This window comes from Panthera pardus, unplaced genomic scaffold, assembly GCF_024362965.1.
Source record: "Panthera pardus isolate Hobbes unplaced genomic scaffold, ASM2436296v1 HiC_scaffold_16, whole genome shotgun sequence".
In the NCBI taxonomy this organism is placed as follows: domain Eukaryota; kingdom Metazoa; phylum Chordata; class Mammalia; order Carnivora; family Felidae; genus Panthera; species Panthera pardus.
In genome coordinates, this window is record NW_026526721.1 from 73,645,328 (window position 1) to 73,660,459 (window position 15,132).

Genomic DNA, 15,132 nt, shown 5'->3' on the forward strand with positions numbered 1-15,132 from the left:
TCTTCCAATGTGCCATCTTGCCTCTGTCAGCCTGGGTGCTACGAAGGTGGGTGCTATGAAGGGCGGGTGACTTGGAGGGTGGGAGCTATGGAGAGGGGGTGCTTTGGAGGGCGGGTGCTATGAAGGGTGGGAGCTATGGAGGTCCACAGGTTTTCTCCCCTCTGACACGCTCCCATTTTCCTCTGCCAAAGTGTGGATTTGTAATATGTCTCTATTGAAAAATGTTTTCTTGCTACATTTTATCAGACCTTTGTGGTTTGGCTGATGAAATATTAGTTAATATTTGAAAAGGAGTGAGATAGATATTAATACCATGCAACGAATTTTAAAGTCAACAGTCTGCTTTGAATGGTAGACTGGACATTAAAAATCATCTGAGATTGCTTATCTGGGTCATGCCTTCACCCTGCATCCCTTAAAACATATACATGCTTGGGGCGCCTGGGTGGCTCAGTCGGTTAAGCGTCCGACTTCGGCTCAGGTCGTGATCTCACAGTTCATGAGTTCGAGCCCCGCATCGGTCTCTGTGCTGACAGCTCAGAGCCTGGAGTCTGTTTCGGATTCTGTGTCTCCCTCTCTCTCTGCCCCTCCCCTGCTCATGTTCCATCTCTCTCCTTTAAAAATAAATAAACATTAAAAAAATAAAAAAACATATATATGCTCATATACACCCCCCACCCCCCTCCCGCCCCCTCCCCCCTCCCCCCTCCCCCCTCCTCCCCCTCCTCCCACACACAGTTTGCCTCATTCTGTAGCCCCTGGATGAACCTTTCTAAACAGGAAAACCACTGCCTCCCAAGGCAATGTCTTTCATCCTTGGCTAGCCCTGTGGTGAAAGCATGCCTCTCCATATTGGGCCCCAATCCACCGCCTTCTATCTTCTCCCTTTTTAACCCAGAAAGGCTTTAGAAAGTTGGTTTATGAAACAGACAAACCAAGGAACCAGCCCACAGCCCTCTTAGAGTGTCTCCTGTCACTGATAGCCCAGCAGATGTCTGTGGCTGGCTGTTTGGCTGAGGTCAGGCTCCCAGCACTGGCCTGGCCCTTCACCAGGAGAGGATGTAGGCGTGGACCCCTGGTCCTAGTCCTCACCTCGGGATAGGCCTATTGGAAACTTTCTAGGGCCTAGTGGATGCCCTGGGGTCCTCCTGCAGGTGCCAGGCCTGGGATCTTAGCCAGATTTTGGCCTCAGTGTGGATCTGTCCATGGAAACAGTTCAGGGTTATTTTGTAATCTTTAGAGGCCTTGTGCCAGATTCTATTCTCCTGTCCTGTGACCCTGGTGACATTCCGGGAACACTTAGGCCACGTGAGGGGAGGAACCACTGCCTGGAACTTTGATCCGTGCTGGCACTGCTGGGTTCATACTGATCACAGACCACACCAGACCCTTCTGCTCCACCGGAAGAGCCAGGGCGGCCGGTGTGCACCTGCTCAGCCCCTCACGGTAGGTCTCCTGGGGTCTGTGGGAACATGGGAGGAATCTGGCCTCAGTCCCGGCTGTGGGGCACAAGAGGGGAAGGCCACTCTCCCAGGTTTCAGAGCATGTCCCCAACTCCAGGCAGGCTGCACTATCCGTGCCCATGGGAGGAGAAGCCCCTGAAGTGCTCAGCTGGGTGGTCAGGTGCTGGCCTGAGGCAAGGCTTTCCTGAGATCAAGGTGACCCAGTCCCTGTGCTCTGGGGGCACATAGTGAACCGTGGGGATAAGCAGACAACCACATGCCCAGGTTTGTCTGGTTCCAGCCTCGCTTATGCCTTGTTAATGTCACCCTGGCATAATTATCCTTAGCTCCTGTTTTAGTCCTGGCTTAGTTGATAAAGTCTATAGTCCCTCTAGGAATAAAATACGTATGTAGCTACCTTTTATTGAACATTTACTGTTGCCCAGGTACTGTGTTAAATGCTTTATATTTACTATCTAACTTACGCATCAAATACTAATTTTAACCCTGAGGGACGGGGTTATAATCATGCAGGGGAAAATGGAGGCTGGATGACCTGGCCAAGCCCACACAGCTTGTAGGTAGCAGTGTCAGAATTTGAACCCAGGTCACAGCCCCGGCAGAGCTCAAGTGCCCCCCGACTCCACTAAGCAGAAGGAACATAAGGCGTGATGTACAGGGTGCCACAAGCCACAGACACTTGTGGTTCAATTCAGCACACAGCACCTCGCCCGGGCTCAGCTCGGTGCTGGGGACGCTCCGTCAGGTTGGACCCGCTGCAGAGGACAGAAGCCCAGCCCCCTGAGGCTCACAGTCAGATGGCTGCAAGTGATCAGAATTTAGAGCAGAGGAACCCAAGCGTTCCACTGAGGACGGGAATGGCCTGTGGGATCCCCAGGAGATGCAGTCAAGGAGGGCTTCCTGTAGGAGGTGTGACTTGCACGGGCTGGGGGTGCAGGCAGGATGGGGAGTCTTGGGGGCATTCTAAAATGAAAAGGGCTGTAGAAGCAGAAGTTAGAGGTGGCACCCTGTGGAAAGCGTTCGAGGAAACCCCGTGCTCAGTTCACAACTTGTCTGATTTCACAAGGCTGGCTATCTTCAAGAACACCATGGCAGCTGGGAGACGGGCTCTTCCAGGCTTTTGCAGTGTAATTGCAAGGAGGGAGAGAAATCAAGGGAGCTCATTATGTGTTTGGAACTGTGCTGTGTGTTTTACAGGATGACCTGAATTTTTATAATAACTTTTGACCTTATATCAAAAGCCACTGGTTTGTTATATTTTTAGAATGTAAAACATATATGATAAAGCAAAAGGAAAAAAGTAAAATCACCCACAGTTCTATTTTTCAAAGATTACCCCAGCAAATACTTGGTGTACAATCTGAACTTTATCTAGGGGCCCACGGAGAGTCATTTCATTGACATAAAGATGTGGGTTGAAAGGCGCTGATTCTGAATAACAAAAGAAGCCCCCTATTATCTCTCAGGAAGCTTCAAGGGTTTTTGGAGCTGTGTCAAGAACCAGGATAAAGAGAGCAAATGTATATTTCTTTTTTGTTTTTTAATTTTTATTTAATTTTGAGAGACAGAGAGAGAGACAGAGTGAGAGTAGGGCAGGGGCAGAGAGAGAGAGAGGGAGACATGGAATCCGAAGCAGGCTCCAGGCTCTGAGTTGTTAGCACAGAGCCTGACACAGGGCTTGAACTCACAAACCCATGAGATCATGACCTGAGCTGAAGTCAGACGCTCAACTGACTGAGCCACCCAGGTGCCCCCAATTTTTTTATGTGTATTTTTTTTTTTTGAGAGAGAGAGAAAGAAAGAACACAAGTGGGGAAGGGGCAGAGTGAGACAGAGACACGGCATCTGAAGCAGGCTCCAGGTTCAGAGCTGTCAGCACAGAGGCCAACCCAGGGCTCAAACCACAAATGTATATTTCTTATATCATCATGTCACTTACCTTACGTCATTACCAGTTCTCTTACGTGATTACCACACTAACTGTAACAAAGTCTTAATTTAGGTAGTAGTGTTACTATTGTGACTGTTCTCAATTTACGAGTGCCGAAACTGTCCCCGAGGGGCTACTCCCCTGCCTGGGACACAGTGGACAGCAGGGTGGGGAGGGCCGGCTGGCTGGGGTGGAGGCAGGAGCCCAGAAAAGGAGGCTGGGATCCAGGAAGTGGCAGGCGTTCCCTGGGGACCGGGATGAAGCAGTCGGTGGCTCCAACCTCTGAAGCCCCTCTTGCTGCTCTCAGATGCCCTGGGGCCTAAGAGGCAGAAGGCAGCCCTGTTGGCCATGCAGACACCAGTGTCGACATCTCTGAGTATAGCAGCAGCCGCTGGGGGTTTGGGGCTGGGGCTCTGGGCTCCCATCACCCTCTGGAAGGAGTGAGGGTTGGCTTTGTGGTGGATGAGAGACTGGCTTGTGGCACACACAGAAATGTATCAACCCAAAAGCAACTTGAGAAGAGGAAAAAGTTCATCTGCGAGCAGTGAACCGCCCTCCCTGCCCCCACCAAAGCCAGACTTCCTTGGCTTGCTAAAGGCATGGAACAGTTTTTGTGGGCATTGGCTGGTCTCTGCATCAATGCAGAGGTGGTTTCTCGGATGAGAAGCAGGAATCTTCTGGCTGCCGCCCCACAGTCCCTTCTGGTACCAGGCTCCATGGTGCCTAGGCAGGGGCACTTCCCATCTCCAGAGCCCCCGGTGACCTGCTCTTAAGGGCAGTTGAGAAAGGGGCCCAAGTCCAGGGCATCCTAGCCAGAGCCATCAAAATCTGTGCTCTTCTAAACCAAGGACAAAGCAATTACATGTTTCCCTTGGCTGGGAGGAAAGAGCCAGAAAAAGTGCTACAGAAAGGCATCTCGCTGGTCCATAAATGGGGTGGTTGGACGATCTCATCAGGTTTTCCATAGCTAACTTCTGTGACCACTTCAGAACAAAGCTGGGACTGGCCTGAACTCAGAATAATCAGGGTCATTAACACTCTGTTGCTGAACACTCACTGTGGGCAGGGCTCTGGGTTTGTAGCTTTCAACACATTTTCTCATTCAATCCTCAGAACAACTCCATGAGGAAGGTAGTATTGAAGCTTGCTGGTTTGAAGATTAGGACCTTGAAGCACAGAGAGGTTAAGTAATTCAGCCAAGGCCACACAGCTAATGAGGGATGGAGACAGGATTTGAACCCATGCTGTCTGACTCCAGAGCACAAACTCTTAGCCATTCTAGAGTGGTGACAATGAGTCTCAGGCTGAGAGTGGATCGTTTGGAAGTGGTCAGTGTTCCACACCTTCACTGTGAGTGCTGTCCCCTGCTTCCTCCAACCCCCCCAGACCGGGGCTCTTTCTTTCCTGAACTTCAGAGGCCCTGTTCTGGCCCTCTTCCCACCATGACACCTCCAAGGGGTGAGAAGTTTGCAAAACCATAGGGACATAGCCATCCGGAGGCTATGCCCCTATTTTATTTTATTTTATTTTATTTTATTTTATTTTATTTTATATTTTATTATTATTTTTTATTTTTTAGAAAGGGAGGGGAGAGAGTGTGCGTGAAAGCAGATGAAGGGCAGAGGGAGAGAGAATCTCAGACAGGCTCCATGCCCAGCATAGAGCCTGATGCTGGGCTGGATCTCATGACCACGAGATCATGACCTGAGCCGAAATCAACACTTGGATACGTAACCGACTGAGCCCCCCAGGCCCCCCGGTGCCCACATTTGAAATCATGCTTCAGGTACCCAGGGGCCACGGCTCATGTGGGCTACCTTCCCAGGTCCATTTTCACTATGCTGATTATGTCACGGAAGTGCATGCCCTTAGGGATCTGGGGACAGACAGCACGTGAGGTCCCTTGTATATATTCACTCCAGGGCCTTCATGTCCATACTAGTGGAAGTCTTTCTGGAAACTGCCTTTGAGAACCAAAGACTAAAGGGGTTTGCAAGGAAGGATACTGGCACAGTATGCGTTTTTATGCATTATGGCATGTTTAACATAAAAATTGTTCTCCTCTCTTACTCTCTGGAGGGGAAGCTTTCGAGTCTGCTCTCACGGCCTGGCTGATGGTCATTCACTTGGGCTTGAACCATGCTAGGGAAGGGCAAATCTACCTCCCACACTGCTCATACCAGCGATGAAGCGTTTGGGGCCACAAACCCTAACCAAGTCCACAGTAAGTCAGCACCGTGCTGGACGCTGAGCACAGAGATGAGCAGCCTCATCTCACAAAAAAGGACAGCCATGAAAGGCCACCGTTCTGGAGGGCCCAGCTAGCTGTCAAGATGGAGAAGCAACCACCAAGCACCTCATTCCTGGGCTCAAGGAAGTCTTCTGTCAGGATCCCTAGGGGCAGCCTGGGTGGGGGTGGGGCAGTGGCTGCCTCATCCTTCTCCAGAACCTCTGCTTCTTATCCGTATCCTATACGTACGACCTCAAGAGAATAAAGTCTTGTGCTCAAGCTGAACTCTGTAACCGCTGGTCTAAGCCTTGTAGCACCAGGGGGCACACGCTTGTCTGACGCTTGTTACTTTCCCGCCTGTGCCTGAGTGGCAGGCAGGCGCAGTTACTATGTGTCCTTCCCGGCCACCTCCTGTGGCCGACTCAGTGTCTATGCAAGCATCAGAGGAGCCTCAAGGGAGGTATGCACTTTCTGTGGGACAAATGGTCCCTTCTCTATTGATTCGGCAGAAAAGTTCCTGGAAAAACTGAGTTATTGAGTGTCTGAATGGGGGGAGGGTATAGGGGGCTTTTGTAAACACTGTGTTTGCAAACGGAGCCCTTTGGCCAGAAGTGGAATCTTGGGATGGAAGAGGCAGCCAGCAGAGGGCAGCAGAGAAGCAGCCAGCAAAGAGGCCGTTGGGGTCCCGATTCTCCAAAACCAAGCCAATTGTGAGTGCTTACTGGGGACAGGTTGTTTCTGTATTTCTTCCTTCTCCCTTGTCTCTTTTCTTCCTTCCTCTCTCCCTTCCTAACTTCTTTTCTGTCTTTTTTGGTAAAGTCAAATGTATTCTGTCTAAAGGGCATTCTGCTCTTCCCACTCTTTCGGTGTTTAAAAGAGTAATGATGTAATGATGAGTAATGATGCAAGGTGGCTTGTAACCTTGAACCATAACATACTTTATTAATTTCTCATTCCATGTTAGACACTGGCCTAAAATTTTGCTTATTTTTTCTGATTGAGTTCTCGCAATTCCCCTGACATGGTAGGCACTACAGATGAAGTAAGACGCCCACGGTCCCACAGCTAGAATGTGATGGAGCTTGTATTCAAACTCACGGAGCTTGGGCCACTACAAGCCATGGAAACGATGGGTGGGGGGCTTAGCAACCTGGAGGGGGGGCGGGTTGCACACCCCCTAATGGGGCAACAAAGCCCCAGTTGGTCTTGTCATGTGGGAATGTGAGCCCACAGCCCCTAAATCATCCTGAAATCTGGACTTTAAAAAAAAAATCTTTTTTAATGTTTATTTATTTTTGAAGGAGAGAAAGAGCGTGAGCAGGGGAGGGGCAGAGAGAGAGAGGGAGACACAGAACCTGAAGCAGGCTCCAGGCTCTGAGCGGTCAGCACAGAGCCTGACGCGGGGCTCGAACCCACGAACTGTGATATCACGACCCGGGCTGAAGTCAGACGCTTAACCGACTGAGCCACCCAGGGGCCCCCTGAAATCTGGACTTTTAATGTGAGATTCCTCCATGTTTACATGTTGGCTGATAGTTCACATACAAAACAGACTGAACCCTAAAACACACTTATGACCCGCAGCGCCAATCCAATCCTGTGGTTGGATGCTGGCATTAAAAATTTTTTTTTAGTTAACTAAAAACTCAGTCCTCTTCCCTTGAAAACAGAAACTTACTGGTCTGTGGAATCCCTGCAGCTGGGACCCTCTTTGTCCACACAATGTTGGAGAGTTCCAGGGGCTCCAAGGTGGGGGGTACAGGCAGGTGGGCAGGAGAGCACTGGGCAGCCATAGTGAGGAGCAGGGATCATTCGAGGTAAGAACCTGTCTTGTCCCTTCTGCTACTCTCACCTTCAGCGGATGCACAGGAGCAGACGGTGAAATCTCCTCATAATTAGGGTCCGAAATGTGCTGAGGTCTGAAAGCTCAGGAAGAGTTACGGTTTAAAGATTTCCAACTCACTAATAATCTGCCCGTATTTGGCCCATGACCTTAAAAAATTCAATGGGCAAAAATACCCATGCTCTCCTTACACCCTGTCTTTCATGCCTTTTTATCCCATTTCCGCCCTTTCTCTCATCTGGAAAGAGCATGGGAAGTCCCAGAGGCCTGGGTTGCTGTCTTGCCACTAACCTGCAGGGTGACTGGGCACAGGCCACATGACACCCGCATTGTCAGGAGGTCAGAATGCTGGTCCTGCTGACCTCACGAGGCTGCCAGAGGCAGTATGGGAACAACCACTGAAAACACAAACGGCTGCCCCAACGGGTGGCCTCCCTGACAGCTGATCCCCGTCCCTGCCCCCACCCCACCCCCCCCCCCCCCGCCCTGGGTCTTCTGGCTGACCCAGCGGTGTGCTGGCCACCATGCTGCACTGCCCTTAAGGCATCACTTCTGTTTTCTCTTCCCATTGGGGTCAGGAGATGCTGCCCAGAGCCTGGCTACCCTGGGCCTGCCTCCTGCTCCTGGCCAGGCACGCCCAGCCCTGCCCGGAGGGGTGTGACTGCTTCATCGGGGAGGTGTTCTGCTCCGATGAGGGGCTGGCTGCCATCCCGCCAGACCTCCCACCACACGCCACAGACGTCATCTTCGTAGAGACCTCGTTCGCCACGGTGGGAGCTGGGGCCTTCAGCGGCAGCCCCAACCTGACCAAGGTGGTCTTCCTCAACACGCAGCTCCGCCACTTGGGGCCGGACGCCTTCGGGGGGCTGCCCAGGCTCCAGGACCTGGAGATCACTGGCAGCGCCTTCTCCAACCTCAGCACCGACACCTTCTCCAACCTGACCTCGCTGGGCAAGTTCACCCTCAACTTCAACATGCTGGAGGCCCTGCCCGATGGCCTCTTCCACCAAATGGGTGCCCTGGAGTCTCTCCAGCTGCAAGGCAACCGGCTCCAGAGCCTGCCCGGGAGGCTCTTCTGGCCCCTGGCCTGTCTGAAGACCCTCAACCTTGCTCAGAACCTGCTGTCCCGGCTGCCCGAGGAGCTGTTCGACCCCCTCGGCAGCCTGCAGACCCTGAGGCTCAGCAGCAACGCGCTCTCCAGCCTGCCCCAGGGCGTGTTTGACAAACTGGGCTGCCTCCAGGAGCTCTTCCTGGACGGCAACTCCATCTCCGAGCTGCCGCCCACGGTGTTTTCGGGGCTGTTCCGTCTGGAGAAGCTGTGGCTGCAGCACAACACCATCAGGCACCTGCCCGGCTCCATCTTCTCCTCCCTGGGCCGCCTGACCTTCCTGAACTTGCAGGGGAACGCGCTGCGGACGCTGCCCGCCGGCCTCTTCGCTCACACCCCCGCCCTGGTCAGCCTGTCTCTGTCCTACAACCAGCTGGAGGCTGTCGGTGAGGGCACCTTTGCCAACCTGTCCAGCCTCGGTTCCCTCACGCTCTCGCACAACGCCATCGCCTGTCTCCCCGCCGGCGTCTTCAGAGACCTGGAGGGGCTGGTCAAGCTCTACCTGGGCAGCAACAACCTGACAGCCTTGCACCCAGCCGTCTTCCAGAACCTGTCCAAGCTTGAGCTGCTCAGTCTCTCCAGGAACCTGCTGACCACACTCCCCGAGGGCATCTTTGACACCAACTACAACCTGTTCAACCTGGCCCTGCACGGCAACCCCTGGCAGTGCGACTGCCACCTGGCTTACCTCTTCAGCTGGCTGAACCAGTACAGCGACCGGCTCTTCAACATCCAGACCTACTGTGCGGGCCCTGCCTACCTGAAGGGCCAGGTGTTGCCCGCCCTAAAGGAGGAACAGCTGGTGTGTCCCATCACCCGGGACCGCTTGGGCATCCAGGCCCCGAGGATGGAGGACAGGGAGCCCGGGGAAAGCTGGGATCTGGTAGCAGAGGAGAGGGCAGCCGGGAGCCGGTGCACCTACAGCAACCCCGAGGGCACCGTGGTGCTTGCTTGCGACGAGACCCGGTGTCGCTGGCTGAACATCCAGCTGTCCCCGAGGCAGGGGTCGGGCTCCCCAGGATTGACTCACAATGCCAGTCAGGAGTGGGACCTGAGGTCGAGCTGCGGCTCCGTGAGGCTCACTGTGTCTATCGAGGCTCGGCCCGGGGGAGACTAAGTATAGGGTCACCAAGCTGGGAGCCTGCATGGATGACCCCGGGGCCTGACCAGGCGGGAGGTGGGGGCGGAGGGGGAGCTGGTGCTTTGCTTTTTCAGAGGGACGGAGCTACATCTCCAAGGGAGAGGAGGCCACGCGGCCAGCTCCACCAGCCAGGGTCCCCTCGTCCTCCTCCTCCTCTTCCATGATTACCACCCCAGCTCAGAGGCTGAGCGACCTACCGAGACCTGCCTCGGCCTTCCTCAAGCTTTGCAAAGCAGCCGTTAAAGCTGCACCATGGTCTGGAGAATAAAAGAACATTCTCCCTGGTGTTTCTTGATCCTCTAATACCCATCTCACTCTCATCCTGCCCTGAGGTTCTGGAACCTCCAGTCCACGTCCATAGCACGGAAGCTACCCTCTTTGGACATCCAGATGTCCAAAGGCCAGATGTCCCTTTCCATCTCTCTCCCTGGAAATTTGTTTTTCATCGACACTGAGGAAAACAAAGGAGGTGATAGAAGCGGGAGTGACCGGAAGGTTTAGGGGCAGAGGTGTGACTGCTGTGCGGGGCACTTGTGTCATTAGGGGCCACCTCTGGCAGCATGGCCGGGAGAAACCAGGATGAATGGTGCCTCAGGAGAGCAGACACGAGCTGTCTGGCTCTCCCCACACCAAGCCCGCTGCCCCTCACGTCCAGCAGAAAACGGGGCTGCTCCTTGAGGAGGAAGGGAGGAGGGGGCATGAACTGGGTGGCCTGGCATGGAGGTGCTTCGGTTCTTAGCTTTCTGATGGCATCTGACGCCATGGGCCACTCGTTCACCACAGTGCTTCTCTGGTTTGCTTATAGCCCTGGCCACTCTTCAGCCCCCCGGCCACCTCTTCCATGCTGCTGCCCTGATGGTCAGCCTCCCTGGGGAATCTCATGCATGTCCCTGGGGTCCGATGCATGATGACCCAAATCTTCATCCCAGGCTCCCATCTTTCTGGCCCCCTGACGAGATATCATACTTCCTATGTACAATCATGCAGCCACAAACATGTGTAGACCAAACCCCTGTCCCCAGTTCCTCCCGGATTCCCATGAAGCAGATTGCCAAGGCCAGGGGCTGAGCATGTTCTCCAGTCTCTGCTCAGCCTTGATCTCCACGGCCTACCAGTTGGTGGATGCCCATGAGTACCCCTCTCGCCATTTCTGCCTCCCCCATTCCCAGCCCAGGGAACCACAGTGCAGCGTCTTACCTGGTTCTCTGTGTGTAGTGCGGATGGGTCTGAGAGAACCACTCGGTGGGGGAGGGAGAAATGAATCTGACGTATGGCAGGCCCTCCAGGAACTCACTTGAGGTCTGGTGGGAGAGATCAGATGAGGGGGCATGTGAGTGGAGTGACTCCCAGCTTTCTCTCCTGGGTGGCGGGGAGGACAGCGAAACCATTAACCAAGGACAGGAACAGATTTGGGGGACGGGAGGAGCAAGAGGTCAGTTGCAGACAAGGAAGTGGAATTCCTCCTTCATGTCCAGGGATGCCCTTTTAAAAAACGTGCTTCCGGGGCGCCTGGGTGGCTCAGTTGGTTGAGCGTCCGACTTCAGCTCAGGTCACGATCTCGTGGTCCGTGAGTTTGAGCCCCGCGTCAGGCTCTGGGCTGATGGCTCCAAGCCTGGAGCCTGCTTCCGATTCTGTGTCTCCCTCTCTCTCTGCCCCTCCCCCGTTCATGCTCTGTCTCTCTCTGTCTCAAAAATAAATAAATGTTAAAAAAAAAATTTAAAAAAAAAACATGCTTCCTGGGGCACCTGGGTGTCTCAGTCGGTTAAGCGTCCAACTCCGGATTTCGGCTCTGGTCATGATCTCGCAGTTTGTGGGATCGAGTCCTGCATCGGGCTCTGTGCTGACAGTGCAGAGCTTGCTTGGGATTCTTTCTCTCTCCCTCTCTCTCTGCCCCTTCTCAGGGGCTTCTCATGCCTTCACTCTTTCAACACAAATAAATAAACTTAAAAAAAATTAAATTAAAAAAACCCCACACTTCCTGAGGCTCAGATCAAAATCACAATAGATTCTAAGGTGATGGAAGATAGAGTTCAGCAGATTTGCCAGAGGAACAGACTCTCTCCCAAATTTACCAGGTTCAGTTCCCAGAAGCATTTGGTTTCATAATCTCAATCGGTCCTCCAAGGCTGGGGAACCCTGCCATCCCAGAAAGGCTGAGGCCCTGGGTATCTGACAGCCGTGTAACACCAGCCCCAGGCTGCTGGCACAGCCCAGGCTGGAGGCCTGGCTGCGTTAGGCTGCTGGCGGCCATCAGGGGGTGACACTATGTGGGTAAAGCATCGTCACACCTAGCATATCTGGTGCTTCACGAAACTCCATCCAATGAATGAGCTACAGCCCAGGGTCCAAACTGTCATGCGTCGATGGCCAGGGATAAAGGAACAAAATAATCAAGCGGACATTTCTCTTAATTATATTTTCCTCCAAACTAGAACTCTTTATTCAATTAAAGTATAATCACTTCTGTCTGTGCTGAATGATGCTGGGGAAAGAGCACTGGCTGGCGGCCAGGGGCTGTGCGGTCTGGGCAAGCTGCTTGCTCCCCCTCCTGGCTATGTGACTGACCCCAGATGCACCGTGTTCTTTCGGGTAGGACTGCTGGATTCTGCAAATAAACAAACAAACCTATACATGTTGCGTGGGACATACTTATACTACAGAACAACTGGTAGTTTATCTGGAATCCAAATTTAACTTGGTATCCAGTGTTTTATCTGGCGACCCAACCACATGATGGATGTCGGGAAAACAGTGGGGCAGAGGTGGTGGGGAGTGGATGGTTCTCCTCAGGGCCAGAGGGAGACCGGGGCTGAGTCTGCAGTGGTAGGAGTCCTGACCACTGACCACAGGACCTTGCCGGGAAGCAGGAGGTGTGAGCTTCCCTCCAGCTCAGACGGGGGGAAGCAGAGAAGAGGCTCCGAGTGTGCCGCACCCCCCAAGCGTCCTCATGCCCTGCTGTCTGTCCCCTTGTGGAGCCGTCCCAGTCTGGGGCAGCATTAAAGCTTTTGATGGGTTCTGGAATAGAAATCAGGATACTTGACTCCCCCCACTTCCTTAACCTTCAGCCTCTGGCACATCATGGAGCCTCTCCAGGCCTTTCCTCAGCTATACAAAGGAGTTTGGTTCTCAATGTGGATTGAACCTCAGAATCACCTGGGGAGGTTAAGCAAACCCCAACAGCGGGTACCTGGGCCCCACTTCCAGAGATTCTGATTCAGGTGGCCTGGGGCCGACCCAGGTACCTGCTTCATTTTTAGTTCCTGCAGGGACCCTAATACTCAGCCAAGGGTTGAAAACTTGGGCTCGATTTTGTCCTGTCCTGGGTCTCACAGCCATTTGTAGCTACACTCGAGGCAGTCAGACCCACCTCCTGTGATGCTCCGGATGAATTCAGGAATGAAACAAGCCCCAAAGCTTGTAAATGTAAAAATATTTCATAGGGTTTTTTTTTTTCTCGTTGGTGTTTTTTTTATTTCACCATCCTCCTGCCCCCGGTAGATTTTGAACAAACAAGCTGGATGCATGCTGCCTTGTTTTCCTGAAGTACAGGAAAGGCTAAGTCGTCCCAAAGCACCTCCTTCCAACAGGCGGGGCCCATCGTCCTGATGTCTTGAACCTTCCACAGTTCGGTGGTTCCCTGCCATTTGCTCGCAGTGTACTCTTGGGCAAGTTACCATAGCTCCTGTGCCTCAGTTTCCTCATCCATCCTGTTTATCACCGGCACAGTGCTATTATTGGTGAAGAGAAAATAAATGCATTCATGTAAGGTGGCCAGAGCAATGACACGTGGGCTCCCAGGAATGCTATCTGTTATTATTTCTAGAGAAGTGTGGTGGGTGTGGCAGGAGGCAAGAACTGGCCAACCTGTTTCCACTGGTGTTTCTGGGAGGCCATTAAAATTGCTGTCTGCATGTGGAAATTGTATTGTTTGGGAGGACCGGAGAAGCCATTGACAAACTGTGCATACTTGCCGGGGATGCTGGAAAGCTGGACAGCAATGCCAAAGATCAGACAGTTTAGCACAGTGTAAGCCCAACAAGTTCTTTCCCACCCTGTGTTTTCAACCTGCCTCCACGTCCCCATCTGCAGACTTTTCCACATTTCACGAACGGAACACGGGCCGATTCGGCGTCCCAGGGCGCCCCCTTGTGGCACACTGGAGGAACGGCTCTCCTCGCGGGGCCTAAGGAAGCGGCGCGGGCGCTGCGCGGTCCGCTGCGAGAGACAGAGGGGTACATTGACTCGGTGGCGCGGGGGCCGCTCCCGGGCAAGCGGACGGAGCTGCCGAGGCGTCTGTCTCCTGCAACTCTGGGCAAGGGCCAGGCCGCTCGGTGCCCGCGCCCGAGGGGCGTCCGGTGGCGTCCGGACACGCTGGGGCGTTCTCGTTTGCCCCAGTGATGCTGCGTGTCCCGCACCGTGGGACAGCCCCGCGCGACAGGGAGTGGTCACGCGTCGCCCACGACTTGCCAGCGGGCTGCCAGGCACTGCTGTGGGTGAAATCCTGTAGGGGTCTCCGCTGTCATTGACCGTTTCACAGGTGGACACAAAGTTGTCCTCCCTGATGGGACACTTCTGGTTTTCCAGGAGGGCACCTTAGCATATACGTGCTGGGAAGACGGCTTTTTCTTTGCAATTTTATCAGAGGTGTTCAGCATTTTGGAAAATCTTACCCCCTTGGCGAGGCTTACCCCGTATTTTCAAGAAGACGAATACAAACAGAAAGCAAGTTCCCTTAAATTGATCCTTTGCTCAGTATCTAGTAGGCGAAAGCTGCTGACTGCTTCATCAGGTCTCTAGTGAGGTCTTACTGAGGCATTTGCATATGGAAATGAATATTCTTTTATCCTAAACTACCTTTTATTTCTAATTGATTGCTGTTAGGACACTTAATTTTTAAATTCTCTACAGGATCTGATTATAATTGTCCCTTCCTCCACCCTTTTGTTCTATTCCGGCCCCTCTTCTGGAAACACCCTCACAAGACACACCCAGAAGGAATGTTTTACCAGCTCTCTGGACGTTCTCAAGCCCAGTCAAGGTGACCCATGAAATGAACCGTCACAGTCTTTACCTATTTGGATTATTTCCTGGCACTTTTCCCCTTAGGAGGTGGAGGTCCTGGGTCCCTGCCTGTGGCTCCCCCTTCCCTCACTATGGGAGAGCACCGCTCATTTCCACTTTACCAGAGAGGCTTTGTAAATGGGAATAGAGATTGAAGTCAGGTGTGGAGGGAGAGAAAAGATTAGGGACAGTAACCAGGGGCTTTGTGCACACATGTTCTCTTCAGATGGGTGTGTGGAGGGTCCAACCTTCTGCCCCTGCCCTCCCTGGTCTGCCCACCTGGCCTGGGGGATGGTGGGTCCCCCGGGAACAGGGCCCGGGCCAGAGTCGAAACTCTCAGCCTTGTGGCGGGGGGG

The 15,132-nt window shown here is 53.2% G+C and overlaps 1 protein-coding gene across 2 annotated transcripts; it reads left to right on the forward strand.

Annotated features, from left to right (window-relative positions):
• The first annotated feature begins 1,316 nt into the window (after positions 1-1,316).
• On the forward strand, positions 1,317-10,000 carry CPN2 (carboxypeptidase N subunit 2). Of its 2 annotated transcripts, none has more exons than XM_019448809.2 (2): positions 1,317-1,446; positions 8,045-10,000. In XM_019448809.2, exon 2 carries the CDS (start codon positions 8,048-8,050, stop codon positions 9,689-9,691), a length of 1,644 nt encoding a protein of 547 aa, XP_019304354.1. In that variant the 5' UTR covers positions 1,317-1,446; positions 8,045-8,047; the 3' UTR covers positions 9,692-10,000. The 2 variants fall into 2 exon arrangements, with proteins under 2 accessions (XP_019304354.1, XP_053759507.1); XM_053903532.1 differs by having other exon boundaries at positions 1,318-1,446; positions 8,048-10,000.
• The last annotated feature ends 5,132 nt before the right edge of the window (positions 10,001-15,132 follow it).